At 41.8% G+C, this 21,804-nt stretch overlaps 1 protein-coding gene across 1 annotated transcript; it reads right to left on the reverse strand.

The window, feature by feature from the left end:
• Positions 1 to 15,703: 15,703 nt before the first annotated feature.
• On the reverse strand, positions 15,704 to 20,835 carry ING2 (inhibitor of growth family member 2). The gene is given in 3 exon segments (XM_061372062.1): positions 15,704 to 17,005; positions 20,341 to 20,508; positions 20,511 to 20,835. Coding segments are annotated over 3 exon segments (1,149 nt in total). The 5' UTR covers positions 20,821 to 20,835; the 3' UTR covers positions 15,704 to 16,334.
• Between the last annotated feature and the right edge of the window lie 969 nt (positions 20,836 to 21,804).

Below are 21,804 nucleotides of genomic sequence, written 5' to 3' on the forward strand. Positions count from 1 at the left end.
TCAAGAGCATCTTTTAGAAATTCTCTGGAGTTTTTGAAACTCATGCTGGCAGCCTTCCAGCACCTCCAGGTGCTTAATTCCTCCTAAAAATCCAGGCTTTTACCCCTAGCCTTTTCACCCAGCTGTGTTCCATGTGAAGGCAGGAGGCTTCAGTTCCCTCATGCCTCCTATAAACCTTCTACCTGGCAGCTGCTCCAAGAGCAAATTCTGAATCACTCCATTACTTACAGAAGGATCAGTAGGGTTGACCTTGCTTTACACTGAGGTGAGTTTGACACTAAAATGCTCTTGAGATAGCACATTTTCTATTCAGACAGTGCTACAGATATAAAAACAATTGCCATTTTAAAAGTGCCTGTAGTGATGTAGTAGAAACGCTTCCTCTTGCTATGAACAGGTCTGCTGTTCCTCAGAGGACAGCAGGCTATTATGCAAGTAGAACTTTTCAGTGTTAGTACTTTTGCCTACTCTTGCACTCTTCAGGATTACTGCAATGACTTTATTTGCATTTACTTCATTAACCATCTGGGCTATCACCTCACGGCACTCAGACATTAAAACCACTGAGGTAATACTCGGGAATGTGAAGATCACAGGCATGTGGCCAAGTTACCTTCAGTTCATTTTGGAGGTGAGTGGTTTCGTTTCTATTGCCATTTTGTTAAATAAGAGAGAATTGTTTCTTTGGATTGATTCATTTCTGAAAGGACCATGCAAATGGAAATCTCAAGCTATCGATACTGTAATTACATATTCTAGTTCAGTAATCTCTTCTACTTTGCCAGGGTACATTATTTAATTTCCTACTGTTCCATGTGAACATCTGTAACAAGATTGCAATGAAAAACGGTGTGCAGTGCGGTTAAGAAAATGTATACCAAGTGACCTGAGTGCTCTGAAATCAATCATATGACAAAGGAGATGGGCTTAAGTGGGGAGAAAATGTGTTCATTCTCATGAGAACACAAGATCTGAACCAAATTTCGTGTGAATTTTGTGGAACCCTAAGAGAATTCAACTAAAGCTCAAAAGGTGATGGTTGCTCCTTACTGCCAAAATGTACTCTCTGATCCAAAAAAGCTGTATATTCTGGAAACCAAATATATGATTATTTTCAGTGTTGAATTCAAGCTTCTGTTGCTCTCTCAGTACTTTATCAGTAAACTGAATACTGTTATCAAAGATCTATAATTGAATATGCATTTTACATCCTGTAAATAAAACAGGCTTCAAAAGTATATTTGATGGCATTAAAGTCAAATGATGGCTTATCCTAAAAAATGCTCAAGTCCTTAAATCCTGTGCAGCTTAGCTCAGGAAAAGATCCCTGGAAACATTGCTTCTGAATACAGTTCTAGTGGTAAGACAGTTGCATAGAGTAAATTTTGCTGATTTCTACATTCTCTGAAAGCCAGAACACATCAGGCTTTATACCTGGTGATCAGCACCGCATATTTCATCTGAAAGTGAAATCATCACCAGTGCAGATGTTTGTGTACCTGGCCTTTGTGGTCCGAAAAGGTGGGCACCATAATTCAGGTAGACCATTCAAGCAGCCTCACAAGATAGTTCTGGAAGAACAGCCACAGACACATGTGTTAATGGGAGAATAGTCTATTCCTGTGCTGGAAATGCTTTCTTTATCAATTTAACTTTAAATATGTAGGCATTTGTCCTGAACTTCTTTGTTTAGCCTTTTGTGGTGAAAAGAACTACCTTCTAATGTGGAACTTGGCTGCAAAGATCAATGACCAGGTTTTGACTGTTACTACAAAGGAAAAAACACAAGTGGAGTCTGAGTCATTGTGGCTGTGCAAAACTCTTTGCACAGAGAAGGGATTGGCCTCTCTTCTGGATTTTCTGACACTCACTGTTCAGGTACTAACTGCAAACTTATTCTGAAAGTAAGTTCGGGAGGGTGTACATGCCTGTGGGTTTCTTTCACATTTATGTGAAGTCTGATTAAACATGACATTTGCTTCGATAACCAATTCCACAAAGCAGGCAAGTGGGGGGGGTTTATATTTTTACTAGGCTCTGTTAACTTGTAACCTTTTGAACGGGAGTATGTGAAGAAACAGGTCATTACATCATCCCTCACCAAAGGAAAGAGTACAGGATTCTTGAAGGAGGAGTACTGCTTGGCCTTCCTGGCAATAGGTAAGAGTTTGTCTCTGGCACTGACTGCGTCTTCCACAAAGTTTTCCATATAGAACATACAATATGTTCGTGCTCTGTGCAACTAACTGTGAAATACTTTTAAACAGGATGATTGTTCAGCCTTAATTTCAAAATATTCATTTTAAAATTTTTCCTTTTTTTAGTTTCTTGAGTCACAGCAGTCATTAGCATAAGGGGCATTCTCTTAAATCCATCAGATACTCATGGACGTGTCTCTAAATAAAGTTAAAATCTGTAAGTAAGACATTCTTTATAGTATATTGTATATCTGAGTGGGAACTTTTAATTCTGGTGAAGGTCAGCTGTACTTCCCAGTTTCAAAACCACTGTGTGACCTGAACTGTGAGCTCAGCCTCCCTTTCCCAGAAATGGAGGAAGACAAAGGAAGACATTTTGGGGGGGATAAACCCCTGTAACAGCAATAAAGACTTCACTGGAGCAGAAAGATGCAACCCCTTCTTCCCTGTGCCTGTTGGAGTTGGTTTTCCCTGGTGTTTGTGAGGTCTGTGAGAAATGTTTGGATAAGATCTTTTGGTGCTGTTCCCAGAACATGGTTCATGTGATATCAAAGAATCCTGATGCTTTGCCAGGGACCTTTTTGTCATTGGGAATTTAGAGACTGGGTTTGTAAAGGGCTGGCTGAGCCAGAATACAAATTAAAACTCCTGAGCAACCTATTCTGCCAGCCCGTCTTCTATCAACGGCCACCAGGGACCTGTACCAGGAGACACCTCCCAAAAGGAGAATGGAGCGAAGGTGACTAAGTTTGGTAGCACTGCAGAGCTGGAGCTGAAACATCAGTGTCCAGGCCATGGATCTGCACTGAAATATGAGTTATTGGAATAAATAAATGTGGTCATTGTAACCTTCCTTCAAGCCAGAGTATCTTTGTCTTGAAGCATCTGTCTTTCCATCTGTAACTTGTAAATTCTGTTCACTGGCAAGGCAGTCCTGGGTGAATGGAAGATGAGCATCTGTCAGTTTTCCTCACTCGTTTCCATTCACCTCTAAAGTCTGGAATGGCAGACTTCTGAGTAAATGCAAGGAATTTATCTTGAATCTGCTATAGCTGTTCACAGTAGTTATTTAAGGTGCAGTCTGTCACCACCTGCTTGCAATATACAAAAGATGAGAAGGAAGCAGATTTTCCAGAAACCTTAGAACTGCAGTGATCATTCATTAGGTGATAGGTAAATTGTTCTTCCTTCCTGATGAGGATTTTTGCTTCAATGAATGTGATCAAAAAGTTGTATCAGGTGACAAATGTCAATGTTTAGTACTTTTTCAGAACTTTGGACCCCATGGGAAAGGTGCAAGGAAATTAAGACAGGAAAGGAGACTGAAGAAGAAGGTAAAACAAGAAATAGACAAAAAGGGAACTTATTAGTGAAAAACATATCGCCACTGATCGGTACCTGCTTAGTGGAGGTGAAAAGGTGAGAAACAACATCCTAATATATCATGTATATCCAGAATCATAGGATGGTTTGAGTTGGAAGGGACGTTAAAGATCCTCTAATTCCAACAACCCTGCTATGGGCAGGGACACCTTCCAGCAGAACAGATTGCTCAAAACCCCATCCAGCCTGGTCTCAAAATATCATAATATAGTATTAATTATAATAAAATCTCAAAATGCTGTTCTACTTACTGATGGATATATTATGTTACAACTGTTACAATCCTGAGAGGCTATTTTGTCCTATTTCATGTTTCTATTTTTTCATGATATCTGTCTTGTTTTCACTCCATAGTTTCCATTATGATCTCATATCAGGAAGTTCTCAAACAGGTTAAGTGTTCTGTTAAATCTACCTTTTGATTGCTTAATTTACACTAATGAATAATTTTTGAATTGGAAAAACTATAGTTTTTCTCCCTAAAGATCAAATTTGAAATTGTAATAAGAATTTTACATTTTCATTGAGCTGTAACCAGATTGGTTTTTTTCACAACTTTGCAGAGTTTATTAATAATCTTTGCTGTTTACTGTCATCTGCATATATAAAGTATCACTGGTGGGCTGTGTTTGGCTTTACTATGAACAGTTTCCCATCTGACTTACTGTAGATAGTCTCAGCCCTGTGTTCATTTGACATGATTTGCCTTGATTTTCTCAGTCATCACTCCACTGGGTCAACAGACAGATCAGCTGGAGAAGTTATCACAAGTGCATACGTGTACATATACAATAATTTACATGTCCATATGAAAGGACTTATGCGTAGAGGTCCATTTGGTTTTAATGCTCATTGACCAACACCAATGCCGCTTAATTACTTAAAATAAATACACTAAGATTTTTAATTAGATATAAATGAGATAGAAAAGGAAAGTGCTGATATGAATCTGCAGAAAAGTTCTTGAGCTAGTCCCTGACTTGCCAGATGCTCTCCTGCTCCCTCAGTTACAGTGTGCTCATACGAGCCACACCATCTCACTCAGTTCAGTCTGAAGCCCTGTGCCAGCTCCATCTTCTAGAGACCAGCACATCCATGCTCCTTCTATGCACTGCTGTCCTGACCTTCACTGGCCACTGTCTGGTGCTTCCCAGCAACACTGAAGAAGAGAAAATTGACTCTATCATACTTTGAAACTTGGAAACCAGAATGGTAGGTATTATTTTTCATAAGTTTAAAATGCACTTTTCATGTTGAGAAGTGACTGCGAGATGTGGTATTTATAAAAATAACCAAGAGTTTGGATGGTGAATACTTTCATGAAACTACTCAGAAACGATCAGCACAGTAAGGATTGCTTACTGAACATGTTCTCTACTTGCTAAAAATTCATGTACTCATTTTGCCAGTCCCTTCCAGCAAAAATTAACTTACCAAAGAAAATACTGTGAAATGTTATTCCAGTGTTTCATTTTTCTTGAATAGGCAGAAAACAAATCGCAGTGTCCACATTTGCTGCTTGAAATACCTGAATGTCTGACAGGTTTTCTATGAGTGTGGAGAACATAATTATTTTGATATTAATTAATTACAAATGCAACAAGTAGAAAGCAGAGCTGAAAATCCATTTAGGAGGTCATTTATTTCAACAGCACTAACATTTACTATTATTGGGCCTATCTTTCTACTGTAATAGGATAAGCTCTTCATATATACAAACATCCCTATTTTCACTCCAGCAAATGGGTGGTACTTCCATGCAACACCTAGAATCTTGTCCCTGGTGTTCTGCAGTCACTGCCTGAATTGCCAGGTATCCTTAGAAGTTCCTCTTCCTGATCCTAATCTCAATGTCCCTGGGAAACTGCACCATTCCTTGCATCATGTGCCTTTAAATGTTCCTCAATTCTGGATCTGGATTTCCCTGGGAAGAAAGGTCAACCTTCCCCATTGACTTTGTGCCGCTGCGGCAGCATAACCTTCAGCACAGTTCAGCTCACTTTCTCCAGGGGAATACAAGAAAAAGCAACAACTGTCCACCCAGCTGGCCCCTGGCAATGCTCAGAATGTGCCCTTAGGTAGGGTGGATCTGATGCCTCTGGTCCCCCTCCTGTCCTGCTGCCTGAGAGTGAATTCTTCAAATGATTTCTGGAGAGAACTTTCAGGGGAAAAGGTAGAATGAAGGAAAAATGACAGATTAAATTCCTCTGGAGCTTTGTTTAGGCTTCCAGTGGTACGTCAGTGCCTTCCCACAGCTCAAGAACTGCTGAGCCAATCCATTTCCCCTGCCCAAGGGCAGGATCAGTTATAACTGAACTGATGCTGACATGATTGTCTAGCCTGTCTTGTAGCATCTTTGTCACTGGAGATCTTTGCTTTCCAAAGTAATATATTCCAGTGCTTCAGTATTACTATAGTTGAACAGTTCCTTTTTGTTTTGTTTTCTCCCTAGTGTCTTATCAGTGCCCCAACTGAAGGACATTAATTATTGTCCTTTTCACTTAGACAGGTTGTTTCTTTCCTCTCAGAAGCACACTTTCCCATTACTGAGGACTACTGACTTCATTCCTCTTGATTCTAGGCTTTGTTCTATTTTTTATTAGAAGTCAGTCTTCTACACCTCCTCTCTCTCTTGTTGCTTATTTGAACTCCCTCCACCCTCAAGTGTGGTTTCCAAAACTGAATAGCATATAATTACCTAATGTGTTTTAAAACAGCATTTCTATTTATTCATCTCTCAAGATTTGGGGTTTTTTTGCAATGGTGCAAAATTTGTGACATGTTGATCTTACTCCTTGAAATCCTAAGGGGTTTTTATTGTCATTGATTATTGTATTACGTTAAATGATCACTAAAGTGCTATTCCTTAGGACTAATATCAAATTAATAGTGGAGGTGTTTAACTGACAGATACTTAAAATTACTATTTCTCTAAATGTTAGGTTTAAAAATTACTGGAAGAAGAGCTAAATATGTACTACTTAATAATTGTGGATGATGCCACTAGAACTGGGTTTGGAGTCATGATGGAAAGTAGGTAAACTCCTGAATATGTTCCTCGTTTGTTATTACGTGAATGGTACGCTCCAGTCATCAAGTTCCTGCACCAGATCACTTGCTCGGAAAGGAAAAATGAGGAAGCTGGCGAATGCTGGTAAGGTAACTTCATGAAATGCAGAGAAAAAGTTAATAGGTTTTGTACTTCTGCTGATAAGTCAAGGACTTACAATGTTTGTTAAAATGACTTTGAGTTATCTTTTTCAAACAAAATGACTCTTACATGATTTTTTTCCACTCACTTGCATCCTTTCCCTAAGTACAATAAAACTATGGTTGGTCACCTTGCCAGGTTTTTTGCTATGTTAAGAAATGAGACAAATGACAGATAACCGACGGTTTAACATGACAAACACATCGGTTTCTACTCTTGTTTTCTTATCTTCTAAACTGGAAATAAGCAGTAATGTTGGGTGGTCATTACTAAAGATTTGCATGATTTGTTTGAAAATAGGCTTTGTTGTGTATCATCTTCATTAATAGTGCTCTTTTTACATGGGACTCGGGCTTTACATATGACTCAGTGCTCCCCCCCTTTTTCACAGCTGGATTGGTGATGTTAATCATTCCACTTCAGGGTAAAAAAACCTAACCACAGTGAGACAAACAACACAGGGAGACTTTGGGCTGAAGAAAGTACAATTCAGAAGCCCAAGCATCAAATAAAATCAAAGGATCTAGGGGAAATATAGTAATAAAGGCAGCCAGCCATCCCCAAGCACGCAGGGAGATTCCAGCAGGTGACAGGAAGACAGTGTTTACATTCTTATGAAAATAAGACTTAGAAGAAACTTAAGTGTTTTTAAAGCTTGCACAGTAGTAATGAGACATCTAGCAGAAACTATGCATTTAGAGCTACTATATGTCCAGTCAGCTTGTATAGTTGTGCTGTTTCATGAGCTTTCCAAGTCTTACAGCATACATAGTGATCTCTAATGGGTTTTATTTAAGGTTTAAACAGAGATCTGCTTAGAATGATACACTGAAATAAAATCACACCAAAGCTATTATACGGCCTATTTTAATGGAGTTGTTTATATCAGCACCATCTTCAGCTGAAACTCATGAATATTACATCTTCCTACATGGTTCCAAAAGCATGGCAGAAATAGCAATACCACAGTTACTGCTTCAGCTTCTTCACATTAAGATCCCTGACCCAGCAGAAGATTTACATGGTGCAGAGCCTTAAGTTAGGTGACTTCAACTAGGATGTCTTAGTTAAGTGCTTTTAGTTGATGCAGTCAGCCTTCAGTAGAAACACAAGCATTATCGCACAAGAATGAGCTTAGTGCCACCTCATTAGTCTGTACTTGCATGACTGGCTTTAGTTCAAGAGCTTGTACCCCATATCACTCCTATTTTTTGCTATGCCAGGCAAGAATAAACAGTTTAAACATCATTTTGTGGTCATGGCCTTTTTTATTTATTAATTGGAGACAGCTTTTGAACAGAGACAGAACCTGCTTTGTGCAGATTCTGTGTTTTGCTACATTCAGGCCATTGAATAGGGCATGAAGCATCTGCTGAAGAACACATTTGCACTCCCTTTGGAGAAATGGGCAGAGAGGAAAGGCAAAAGTTGTTAGAAATAATGAATTTATGTCAGCTGGAAAATAAAAGGTGTTTGAAAGCACAGTCAGCCTAAAGAACTTAGCTTCGGCTATAAAGAGCTGAATGGAAGTATGTAATTTTTACATTTATCAGATAATTCCATTTATGAGCTGTGCTTAATTTAGTGAGAAGGAAACATAGGACTATATAATCTGGACACATTTTACATAAATTTATATGCAGATTTACTTTGGCCATAAGGCTCAAAAAGAAGCCTTATCTGTTACCTTAACTGTTGTTTTGGCAAGCGTACTAATGTGATAAGAACTTTTTGCTACTGAGCCTTTGAATAAACAAAATGCCAGGATTATGGTTTTAATATTATTATTTTAATCCTTCACTCAGAGACCGAATAGGTGCAGGACTGTTTCTGGTTACAGTCAGGACATTCCTCCTGTGAGGAATTTGCATGATTTGAATTAATAATAAAAGTTTTAAACTTCTTCTTATTTAATTTCATTCTTATAAGTCTGAACAGCCTTTTACAGTCAGCAGCTACTGAAGCTGCTGTTCAGTTGCTCTGGTGCACTCTGTAAAGTCAAGTCGTTGAAATCTGTGGGTGCTTTCTTCTCTGCTGTTGTACCTTATGCCAGTAAGTACAGATGACAAGTCATTAAATACAAGCAAGAGAGGTGTTATCAGAAGGAATTTTATTAAATACGAGCCTTATGTCTGACCCACCTCCCCCAAACCAATTCTGTCTCTGTGGCAACAGCCGCAAGCATGTGATAAAACATTTGGGATTTCTCCAAGAAAAAGTTAAAATGTCACTTTTCAGTGTATCCTCAAGCAGGTTTCAAAAGTGCATAGTATGTTTACAGGAAGACAAGCCTCATGGCTTCAACACATGCTCTGTTAACTTACCTGATCTGGCAGTGCTTTGGTAATGGGGAGATCTGTCTTCTGAAGTCCAGTTTAGAATAGTTGTGGTATGATAATCACAAATTTTATTGCAGTGTTCTTTACAAAAAATCATCCAGGAGTACCTTTGCAGTTTACTACAATTATTTTAGTAGTGCAAGAGTGAAAAGACTCAAAATTATTCTTACCTTCTACTTCTAAATAAAAAGTCATCGTAACATAGATGAATTTGCAGCTCCAGTGTATACAATCATTAGATTACACATTGCTGCATTGAAAATCATAGCCAAAGTATGTGTTTTTATTTAGAAAATGCTAAATGGTCTGTTTTGTTGTGATTTCAACTATTATTCATCATTTCCAAGTTTTATGAAATTAACACGAAGAGTTCTTCACCAATGCAGACATTCCGATGACTCAGAAACCCAAATCATTTCCCATTTTTTAAAATTCTTAAAAATTCTCCCAAAGGCCATTTAATAGTGAGAATACCTTGCATCCCGCATCCCAGCTCTGCGGGTTAACACTGAAAACTCACTGTGTCCAACTCACAATACAACTGTCAGATAATCCTCATGTAAACAAACAGAAACTTGGGGGGGGTCTTGCTGTTTACTCTAGAGTTTTAATATCCATTTATATTAATTTCCACCACTCAAAATAATGTGTTTGTTAACCTCAAACAGCAAAAAAGCAGTGTCTCCACACAAACCCAGAAGGGACACATAGCTTCTATAGCATAAGTATGAATGCTGGGGCATCTGTGGGCAACTGAATCAATTGCACAACCACTGTCCATTTCCTTCCCCTTTCCATAAAATACATCAATTTTAAAAATAAACCAATACTGTTCCTCCAGTCCCACAAAAATCTCTGCCTTGCTGAGACCATACAGGAGCAAAATGAAACTTGGGGTGGTATCTATAAGCCTACCATTTCCTAACCTGACTGGTGACCTAAATAAGACTTTCAGTATTAGGTTTTTCCGAGATGTAATTTATACTAAGGCTGTCAGGAGTTAAGATAGTAGTTGCCATGGAGCTTTAATCTTTTTTTAGGCTTTAGTCAAAGGAAGCTGGAAATCTGTATGCTGGGTAGAACTCTGCTCAAAAGAATTTTATTTAAATTGGGACAGGATTTTATCCTAATTTCTCTACTGAAAGTTATTCTCAAAGGTTCTAGCATTCTTTTTATTTTATTCTGTTTCTCAGCAGGAGATTAAAGTTTCCTTTTAGGCTTCTTCAATCACACTATATTCAACTACAGAAGTATCCAAGTTGCTTCCACTGAACTCCTCCAGCTATAAACTGCAACTTTGTGCTAGTCTCAATATGCACATCTAATCACTGTAGTGAAACTCATTCACCAGTTTCACCATCTTCAGTGGAAGTATTCTGCAAGTACACAGAAGCAAAACTTTGGGGAGGATTTTATTTGATGTATGCCCATGAAGCACCAATCCCCACACTGAAAAACAGGCCTTTGGAACAGAAGCAATTACAGTTTGAATCTGTGTGTACGCTACTTACAACTTCCCTGATGTACATGCAAGGAAAAAAAACAGCATGCAAGGCATGAAGTGGATCTCTGGAAAGTATGAAACAGGCTGTGCTACAGTCTGTAACATTCTGCTGGAACACAGTTGCAGCAGAACAGCGATGCAGTCCAGTTTAATGCTTGCAATTGAAACATTGCTGACTTGCTTAAAACTGAACTTGCCCTACCACATAAACCAAAAGAATGCAGAAATACATGGGGAAAAATGCAGAATTTGTCAAAACAAGCTTTTAGAACTCTTACCCTACCTCAACCAAAAATTAGAAATGAGTCAAATGCAATGAGCTTAATCTTAAGAAGAGTCTTACATTCCAAGACAAAAATATCAGCTTCATTTAATTAAAAAATTTGCCAGAATTGTCACAAATTGGACTGTTCACTGGCCAGCTGTATTGTGAATACATTAATTCTTGAGCTATTCCAAAACCTGCAGGGCAATCAGAAAAATGGCACAAGAGGGGATTTCAAACTTTTTCAACTCTTTCATGGCATGCTCAAGGCCAGGCTGGATGGGGCTTTGAGCTACCTGGAACGTGTCCCTGCCCATGGCTGGGGGGAAGGGGGGGGGGGGGGCTGGAACTAAATGACCTTTCAGGTCCCTTCTATAGTAAAATATAAACATCTTCCTTCTAGGATATGTAAGTCTGTGGGACTTGAACAGTTGCACAGTAACGTCTGGTTTTACACTGATAGCAAATTGTCTTACCTAACTAGCACTGGATAGAAAAGCAGTTTTTGTGTGTTTGAGTGACAGCCCTGCTTGTCATCTTGAGAGGATCAGATGCAAACCCAAATGCCCATTCCACTGAAAAATTACTCTTTTGAAAAAGTTTATGCTAGCAGTGTCAGCCAGGAAGAACCTGAAGAAAACTGCCCAATGAAAGACACAAGGAGCATCTTGGATCTCTTAAAGACAACTATTCAGAAATGTAATTGTTGCTGTGCTCAAGGAAAAGCTATGCATTCTGAATGAGATTCAGAGCCATGATGTACAAGCAAACTGCTTAAAGTAGCCCAAAAGAACTTTTGATAGGTGAGGTGAGTAGGTTAAGTAGTGAGTATCTTCAAGAACAGATGTTTTACTCTGAATTGCAGGAGACAGACATCTCTGTTCAATGTTTTTAACAGTTTGTGAATTAGGCTCCTATAGGAAACTCTCACAAAATAGCAAGTGCCATCTTTACCTAACCTCATCTGACTGGTCTAGTGCAGACCTTCCCAACAACTTGCGGCATTCCACAGGCCAAACCATACTTGGCTTGCCTCAAGTGCAGAACTAGCCAGGGTTGCTAGTCCTGACAAAGCAAGATACACTACCTCTAAGCTGTAGCATAAAGAAGCTACTTTCTCATTGCTCATGATACATTTCTTTACTGAGACTCACTGATAGGCTTTCAGCACTAACACATCTGTCATTTGACTTTAAAGCAGGCTTCAGCAAGCAACAGCTACCACAATAGTACTAGCTTTGAAATAAACAGCAAAAGAAATTCAGACTATTTCCTGACGTGATAACATATCTTGATGATTTGAGGCGTTTTTACCATTGCTCTGTTAGATTCAGATATGTATGGGGGGAAAAAAAAGGTCTAAATCAGATTGCAGCATTTAAAGCAAGTTGGGCTTTTACATGAAACCTGAGGTATTTTTTCAGTCTCAGGTACCAATGCCAAAGATCTGCAGAGTTACTGAGGTGAGACCTCCTAATAAAAGAAGTATGCATGCAGATAAGAGGGAGAAAGAACTCCAAGCCCTTAAATAGCTGGTGTATCAATCGCTGAAGTTTTGTCCCAGTAGACTGCTTGGGTTTTAGGGGAGACCAAGCAGAGTACAATTCAGCCTAAAAGAGTTTAAACAATAAAAAACCCAGATTAAATTAAGACTTTTAAAAACCAGATCGGTTGCAGTCAGAAATAGTACAAGCCACAGAAATGCCCAAGTGCTCATTTTTACATGTGAATTCAGATTAACTATAGTAGTTTCTGTCAAGCTGAAGTTAGAGACTTTTAAACAAAGTCTTCAAAGCTGGGAAAAGGCATCTTGCTTACAAAGGCCCACTTCAGCTCCACAAGGACATAAAAAATGGAAAACCCTTAAATTTTGGGAAGAATAGGGCATTCCACTTACCACCATTCTGTATCTGTTCCAAGACTTGACAGTACCACATTATCACTTCTGGATGTGTAGATTAGTGAAATTCAGTTTAAGGTAGTTTAAATATGGAGGTATCATTATCGTGCTTTTCAGCCATCAACAGGTATGAACATGTAACAGCACACAGAAGACTACCCTTAAAGAATATGTCCCTATCATGGCTGGTAATTAACTGTATTTGGATTCAGGCAGTTTACACAATAAAGTCATACACAGCAACTGGAGGAAACCTGTATTATTCCAGGCCTGCCAGAATTCCAGAGTCCAAAAAGAATTAAAATGAATACAGTTGCTGCTGGAGACAGCAAGATGGCCTTTTGTTGCTGATGAACTTGCATTACTTCAAAACTGAAAGGCAAAAATCAAGAACTTAGAAGTGCACCATGTTTTTGTGAGCTTCAAGAAAACAAGATGTAACCTACAGCAAATTAGGATGTAGCATTAATTTGTACAAAAAGCAGTTTACTCTGTAGCTACATATACTACTGTCAACTTCAGAAGTGTATGTTGCCCAGATTTTTGTTTTTGCAAGCTAGACTTCATGACAGTCAATACACATCTCAAAGATAAACTGGCTTAAGTGTTTACTTTTCATTTTCACTTCACTAGTGATGTTCAGCCTTTCAGAAAAGGAGCTAAACATTAAGAAGGACCATAAGTGTTCTCTACTTACCTTTCAAATTTCATATTAGCATCTTAAGTGCTTCTTCAGCAATTACCATTGACCTTTTATGAAAACAGATGAAAAACCACAAAATCTGCTAAATGCCAGATAACATCACATCTTTTCGCATGTAACTTTTTAACAACAAAATAGCCAGAGTACTTAAAAGACGTTATTTTAAGTACATCCATGCATACTTGAGACACATTGCTATCTGCTTATGAACTGAATTATTCCTGCTTTTGAGCAATGTCATGCATTAGGCAAGTGCTGTTCCCCCAGCAATATCTTCACTGGGAAGCTTGAGAATTTGTATTCTCTACTAGAAGAGACACTAGCATAAAAGAAGCATCCCTGCATTAGAAAGATTTATCTGGACCACTTTCAGAATCTAAAATTTTCTTTCTGTAACAGAGCAACGTACACTTCCTACTTTAGCAATTATTCCAGATGAACAATTATATAAGGCTCCCAGCTTTCTCCTCTGCCTTGGAAGAAAGTACTCATGATTTACCCAGTAGAAATTCAAGCAAAACGTTTCAAGATAAATTAGTATAATGTTAATAGTTACTATTCCACTTACGTTTTGTTCCGCAACTTCAGCATTTACTTAAGTAATGCTTGTATTTTAACACTAGGGAGAATCACCATTTTGGGTAGGCATTAGCTGTTGATAAAATCCCCAGCCCAAGGCTTCCGCCTAGTCTTCCCAAGAAGGAAATTTCAGAATCATTAAGCCATAACCAAAAGAAAAAGGAGTAAAATGTGGAGAGGACAACTTACAACACTTGTCTCCAGCAGCTGGCCTGATGATTCTGCATCAGTAGCTGTGATCCAGACCCCTCCAGAAGCCTATCTTTGCTACCTCAGATTAGCCTCTAGGCCTGGAAACCAAGATAAAGCCTTGAGATAAGCTTTACCTTCTTTCCTACCCTGCTGGTGGTTGCTTCTCATACGTCAGTTTACCATGGTATAGGTCTCCCCAGTAGAACTAGCACACTTCATAAACCTATAATTTCAGAGCAAAAATTCAAAACACTGACTTTATGCTCCCCTGCCATATGTTAACTAGTGTTACTTGCAAATGCTAAATCCTGTTAAGGAATCAGATCATAACTGTGGAAACAGGCTCAGTATTTTACATAGCTTGTAATATTTAGAGTCCTGCACATTGATTCATACCATCTGGCCCAACAGCACAGAGGCTTACTTTATGCCAAGCGCAGCTCACCCAGCCCTCCAACCCCAGCTATCGCAGCCCTCTAGTGGAGATGCAGGAGGGAGTTTTGATGACCTTCACCCATTATGGCTTGCTTTTGCTCATCTGCTTTCTCAGCTGCTCTCAACACAACCACTTTTCAACCAGGCTTGGCTAGAGATGATGTTGCTTCTTCATTTTGCCATCAAGGTTGATTTTAGCAGCAAAGAGCAGAGATCTATGAGGACTTCTCAGCACCTGCAGCCCACCTCTAGCTAACCCTTGCACCCAGCCCTGCAGAGCTACTCTCTCTGCCTTGCCAAACCCACAAGAAGCCTTGAGAACACTGCTGAGCAGGACCCTAGGTGCAAGCTTTGGTACACCCTTCACTTCTCTATTATCATCTTCCATTGCAAAGAAGCAGGAACAGCTATTTTCATATTTTTTCCACTTCCTCTAAGGTGTGGGGGTGAGGAAGTTCACTTTTAACTACGACCCAAGTGGCACTGGACACTACTAGCACACTTCAGGGTAAGACTCTTACATAGGCTGTAAGAAGCCTGCTGGGATTTGTCTGCTGGCTCTGTGCCAGTCATACCTATGTTTTTTATTATCTATCAAAACTTCTGACTTCAGGCTTTTTTTTAGATACTTGCCCAAATCTAAGAACTGTGGTGCTGCACCTAAAGCCACACACATATGTGAATACCACTTCAGGAAAAGCAAAATTTACATCCCAGGGAACACCAGTCATGTCTCAGCTCTCAGAGATTATGATGAAGATTTCATAACCTTTGTGATTTCTGCTCCCTGAGATGTCAATATCCCCTTCCTTTCAAGGCTTATATAGGCAGTGACAAAACAAACAATCAGGAAAATAGTTTTGGCATTAGAGAGACCATCTTAATAACAATGACATCAGGATGCTAGACAGGACTCAAAACAAAACCTACCAAGAATTTCCAAAACTACATATACACCATAATTCTACCATATCCAAAAACTGACTCCAAAGTGTAAAGTCACAAAGACAAAAGTTTAATAATGACAAAAAAAAGGGCAAAAAGAAAAAAACAATAATTAGAAAAAGCTTAAGTTAGTGGTACTTTCTTCCTTGAAATAACATACTGGTTATATGAAAGTCACTGAAGAGGTCTGCTTGTAGCTTGGAAGACTTTTACAATTACAGCTGAATTCAAAAAACCTAACTCCAAATGTGTGACATTAACACAAAAAAATTATAACTTAAGACATGGGGTAAAGAACAAATTCAGTTGTTAAGGTTCTAGCAGTTAAGTGAAGCCTTTCAATGCCTTTCCATGACATGAAAAGTTCTTCAGTATCTTTCCCAACCCCATTATTTCAAGATTCACAAGGTTCTTTTAAAGACTAATGGGGTTTAAATTGAAACCAAGTGCCATATGCTTGCAATGTCTTCTGTGAAAGTCTGAAGCCACCCTGTTTCAATTATTTGGTTATTCAGTGCAGAAAGTTAAGATCACAGAAGGTATAACAGCTTTTAATACTCCATTAATATTATAGATTAAAAATTATTGCATAGTCTTATGCATTTCCTAAAACAGCGTTCTCTGAAAATTAAACATTTTACTATAAAAGGAGCAACTCTTTAAAACATGAATTGCTTTCACTACCTCGATCTTCTATCCTTCTTGGATTTGTCAGTACATTTGTCCATTGTTTTCTCATTGTCTCCTCTGCACTTGGGGCAGTACCATTTGCCCTTTGGCTTGTAGGTGAGTCCAACACACGAGAAGTGGAACCACTCGATAGGACACTGTTCATTATCGCATCCTATCATTTCGCCGTAAGACACTTGGTTGCATAAGCAGTAAGTTGGTTCATTGGGATCAATTGCAAATTCTACAGGTGAAACCTCTCTTTCTTGTTTGGCTTTGGAGCGTTTTTTCTTCTTGGAAGATTTAGATCTTTTTTCTTTAGGGGGCTGATCATCGCAGTCATCGATGCCATTTGCTATATGGCACAGATCACGGCTTTCACTGGTTCGCTGGCGACGAGGTCTACGTGAAGATCTCTCTGGCTGGCAGGACTCCATCTTTGCCTTTTCTACAGGCTTTTCATTCTCAGACAGATCTTGGAAACAGTGAGAGTGTGTTTCCATTTGCCGAGCTCTATTCTCTACCAGTTCTAGCATCTGAGTAACTATCTGAATTTTTTCATCTCCAAGTTCTTGGCTATTGATTAATGCACGCTGGAGATGCTGCTGCAAGCGTTTCTTCTGAACAGGATCATTTTCTGACTTGTATTTTTCATAGACATCATCTATTTCTTTTAGTGCTTCTGCAAAATAAAAATAATAGGAATAATTACACAAGATGGAACATACTCAAGAAAACACAGAAATTTGTACTGTTTCTCATCAGTTAGAAATAAAGTTTTAATTATAGTGTACTCTAGTGGGCTAGATCAGGTATTTTGTTGTTGCACATGGTCATCCAATCAGTGCTTAAGATCACAATCTGCTGCAAAAGGAAATTCTCAAACTCTAAGAAAAAAGCGAGCTTATTTTAGCCACAGGAAAAAGAAAGGATAACCCAAGAAAGGGGACTATAGCTGCCAGTGTGGATAGTCCAGAACTTGCCTCCATCTGAAAAAGCAGGAATTTCTGTTGAGAGCCCTTACCACAGCAGTTCCAAAACCCGGGCTTATAAAGCAAAGCAATAGCTTACTACATCACAGGAAGAAACCTAGAATTCATATAATCATTTGATATCATAATATATAACACTTCAGAATTAGGATATCCAGGTCCTCCACTTTCCTCTTCTTATTCATCCAAGGGTTTGGCATTACGCTTTAAATTAAGCTTAGTTATAAAACAAGTATGATAACTTAAGTTACATAATACTAAATTTACAATCAGGGTTTAAATCAACTTAAATCACTCAAAACACTTTTCTTATAACCAAGCCAAATTACAGCAAGCTGCATTTTAAATTGAGGCTGAACTTTTCAGACTAGGTGACCTACTGTTTAGTCCATCACAGGATATTGTCAAGCAACTAGAAGTGAATGGCTCACAGCTTGACTTCAAAGCTATTCTTGCAAGTCACACAAAATAACTGTATGAGTTGCTGTGAATCTTTAGTAAAATTTAGTTCTTGGGAAATTGCTAATGTGGAAGGAAATAGATCAGTAGAACCGATGGTGAAACCTGATGCACAGTGTTATATACAGTACTGGCTCCTTCAGAAACTACCTAAGGCTTCTATTTGAGCAGGCAAGGGAATTTTTAAACGATACTAAACGATCTACTTCTAAAGCAAGGAGATATGCAGTGCAATCTGTCTTTTCCTAAAGACCCACGTTTCACAAACTGGCTTTCATTTTTGAAGAATTTGCCTATGTTGTACAGTTGTGAAATGATTCAGGCTTGTGCTAAATGGAAGCCACAGATACCATCCCCACATTGTTCACAGTGATTTTTTTTTCCTGCTGACACCTTGAAATAGTAGCTTAAGTGTGAACAGCCAGTTTCTACTATAAATGCTCGAAATGTATGACAATAGGAGCCAACAGCATTTTGTTCTGTTACGTATTTTCATGAAGGTAAAACAAAAATAACTACTCTGCCTGTCCAGTAACTCAGCCCATTTTTTCTCAGTATTAACATTCCAGCTACCACTAAACCCACTAGCTTTGTCTCCCTGACACCTTCAGCTGCATCATTTGCCTGTTAGCCTGATGGTGTGAGTGCAGGAGAACCTTACTATCTGCTCCTGGAAAGTGCAGAGTAAGGTATTTTGCATGCTGTTGGGCTAGAAAGGCATAACCAGAGTGTACAGTATTCAGCAGCCACATTATCTCCCACCCAGCCTTTTTTTTTTTTTTTTTTTTTTTGAGGAAGAAAAAAGAAAAATCAAAAGCCAAAACGTGTAGGTGTAGTTACAGAGATTTTCCATATTGGGAATGCTCTGCCCAGAAGAGCTCACAAGCAGTAACAGCTTTTTCACACTGTGACAGAGAACAACAGTCACCCTGCATTAATTATTCTGTGAAGATAATGCTGCACACACTTTAAAATGGATCAACATCTGTTAAGAGAGGAAAGAACTTTTGGACTGACAGAAATGCAAGTTCACCAAACTCCTTGCTTGTCCTCAACATCAGAGAAGGCATCCACATACCCAGCTAAACAGCAATGAAGCCCCAGTTAAAAAACAAAAAAACACCAGACCCTGAAACACAAACACAAGAAAACCCCAACCCAAACCAAGGCCAAGTGTTCATTACAGACAATCTGATTAAGTTTGGTGGAGCTAATAAAAGCTGAAAGGATTTGTTTTCCAAACACAGAAATCATTCCATCCCTCATGTGTGAACTATCACCACCTTTTAAACTGGCACAAATTTTACCACACTGCTTTTACATCTTTCAGGTTTGAGCCTGAGATATTTTTATCCAGTGTTTAGGGTTGGGGGGGGGCGTTGCTATTTTTTGAAACAGTTGTAAGCTTTGACAGAACTAGGAACAAGCTTCTGCTTTGGCTCAGTATCATATTAGAATACATAATGGAACTATAGTCTAAGTATAAGAATTAATTCGTTCAAGACAGACCTGGAGTGCTGGCTAGATACCAAAGCTCAGGTAGGGAACCTGCTAGGCAGCCCAACCCTCACTAAAAATTCAAAACTGCAGACAGGTCTGTGCCCTTCAGACTTTAAAAACACAAGAAACTTACAAGAGCCTATTCTTATGTATCTTCCTGGGTACTTAGAACGATAAATGAAAGAATCCGTTTACAATAGCTGTCGTCTGAGGTGACCCAGTCAATGTCTGAAAGGCCTTAACGGTCCCCTCTTCCCATGCCGAGGACAGCCTCCCAGGCAACACAGGAGATGTGGCTCTGGCTTCTGCTCCACAGGACCGAATTCCCCCGACTCGTGCCCTGGGTCCACGCCGATGGCCCCGCTGCACAGCTCAAGCAACAATGCTCCTCGGCAACGGATCCCAAATTACGGTTAGGCCGGGAAATAGAAGGCCCCGCAGCTGCGTCGCCCAAGAACGGGAGATGAAACGGATTTAACCGACACTGATCTGGCATGCCGGAAGCAGCCACGCCGCTGGCTGAAGTTCTGGGTAACTTCCAGCTTCTTAGCCCCGCCGGGTGCTCGCCCTCAGTACCTCGGGTCATCGCCCGGCGGGCCAGGCCGGAGAGCCGCAATTCACCGCGGGACGGGGCCACGGCCCCTCCGGAGCCGTAAAACCGATTCCCGCGCCCTGCCTCCAGCAGCACCATCACCGCGTCAACCGGCGGGGGGAGTGCGACCGATCCCCGTTTACAGACGGGCCTAGCGCCAAAGCGGCGAGGTACCACCGGCTCACACCGCCCCTGGGGCGGGGCCGCCACCGCGGGACGCCCTCCTCTGGGAGGGCCGGGCCGCTGCTCTTCGCGTTCTCTGGGCCGGCCAACGGCCCGGCACGGCAGCGAGCTCAGCCCGGCGCAGGCCCCGGCAGGGGGCCCAGCCCGGCTCCCACCTCCCCTCCACCGGGCCCGCCCCGGCTCCGGCCCCTCCGCACCGGGCGCATGTGCAACGGCTGCCCCCCTCCTCCTCTTCTTCCTCCCCCTCCCCGGTGCCCTGTGGCTGAGACCGTGTCCCGCGGCGGCGCCTACCTTGGCACTGCGTGTCCATTTCCCGCAGTAGCGAGGCGTTGCGCTGGATGTCCAACGGCAGCGACTCCACGCACTCCAGGTAGTCCTGCACATAGAGCGAGAGCAGCCGGGCCCGCTCTCCGCCCGGCACCGCCGGCCCCGCCACCAGCTGCGGCCCCGCCAGCATCATCCCCCACGCCAGCAGCACATCCGCCGCCGCCGCCGCGCCGCCCGTACCGGGCGCGGGGTCCACTCAACGGCCCCGCTCCGCTCCCTCCTGCCACCGCCCCTGTAGCCCGCAGGGGACCGAGCAGTGCCGAGGCGCCACGGGGGAGAAGGCGGTGAGGGGCCAGGGGCAAGCGCCTCGCTAAGCCGGGCCTGGCCGGTGCCGGTCACGCCGGAGCAGTTCCACGGGGTCCAGCGCCCCTTCCCGCCGCGGTGCCGCCGCCGAAGCTAAACCCCACTCGGAGCCCCCGCCCCTGGCCGCCGGGCTGCGCGCATGCGCGACGCTCTGCCCTTATAAGGCGAGGCTGGCGACCCTGCGAGGGGTTCGCATTCTCCCGCCTTCCCCTCTCACCGGCTCCTACTGGCGCAGCGCGCGACAAGGGGCGGTTGCCGTCCCGGGGGCGGGGCCGCCCTTAAAGGAGCAGCCTCGCGCTGCTTCCGCACCTGCGCCGCGCGGCGGGGCCGCTGCAGGGGGGATGGCGGCTACTCACGCCCCGCCCCGCCCCGCCCCTCCCCTCCTCGCGCCAGCTGCCCCGTGCGTGGGCGGAGGGAGCTGAGGCGCCACGCGCGGGGGCAGGCGCGTTCACCCTTGGGGCAGCGCCCGCCGTGTCCGCGCCCACTCAGGGGCGGTGTGCATCCCCCGCTGCGAGCACCGCCCCGCTGCGAGCACCGCCTGCTGTACCTGTGTGAGGTGAAGAGACCAGAAGTGCCCGCCACGTGTGAGTAGCCCCGATTTACCTTCAGTCTGCAGTCAGCTTCTGCCGCTGCGGAGCTGGGAGCGGTGTCGCGACCTGGCCCTGAGGACCGCTGGTGTCGCAGGGGAGAGAGCCATGGGGGGTCCGTCAGGCGCCCCGCCTCCTGCTCCCGGAAGGTGTTAGTGTCCATTGATATCCTTCTTCGGTCAGTGCCCCGTGTTTATTCGCGCTTCCCAAAACAGTGTTTGATCCCGGAGGTGCTGAGTAGTTTCTCGGAGAGTGTGTGGGGCTGTCATGGATTACACTTGTTACAGGCTGTGATGCTCTGCGCTGTATTTTCAGTAACAACCCCGAACCTTCCCGCTATTTCAGGATATAATACGAAAGATATTTGAGCAAGCAGAAAAATGCCAAAGTTTTACGTTTGATGCTGAAGCCTTACCCTTTGCACTCTGTTGTTTTTGGTTGTTTGGTTGTTTTTTAACACTTTGGCGTACAGAATAATCTGTCAGCCCTAATGGTATTAAATCTCTTGAAACACAACTTTTCAAAGGCACTGCATCTG

This window comes from Neopsephotus bourkii, unplaced genomic scaffold (assembly GCF_033783945.1).
Source record: "Neopsephotus bourkii isolate Nb327-2 ecotype Australia unplaced genomic scaffold, CSIRO-AGI_Nbou_v1 NB_168, whole genome shotgun sequence".
Classification (NCBI taxonomy): domain Eukaryota; kingdom Metazoa; phylum Chordata; class Aves; order Psittaciformes; family Psittacidae; genus Neopsephotus; species Neopsephotus bourkii.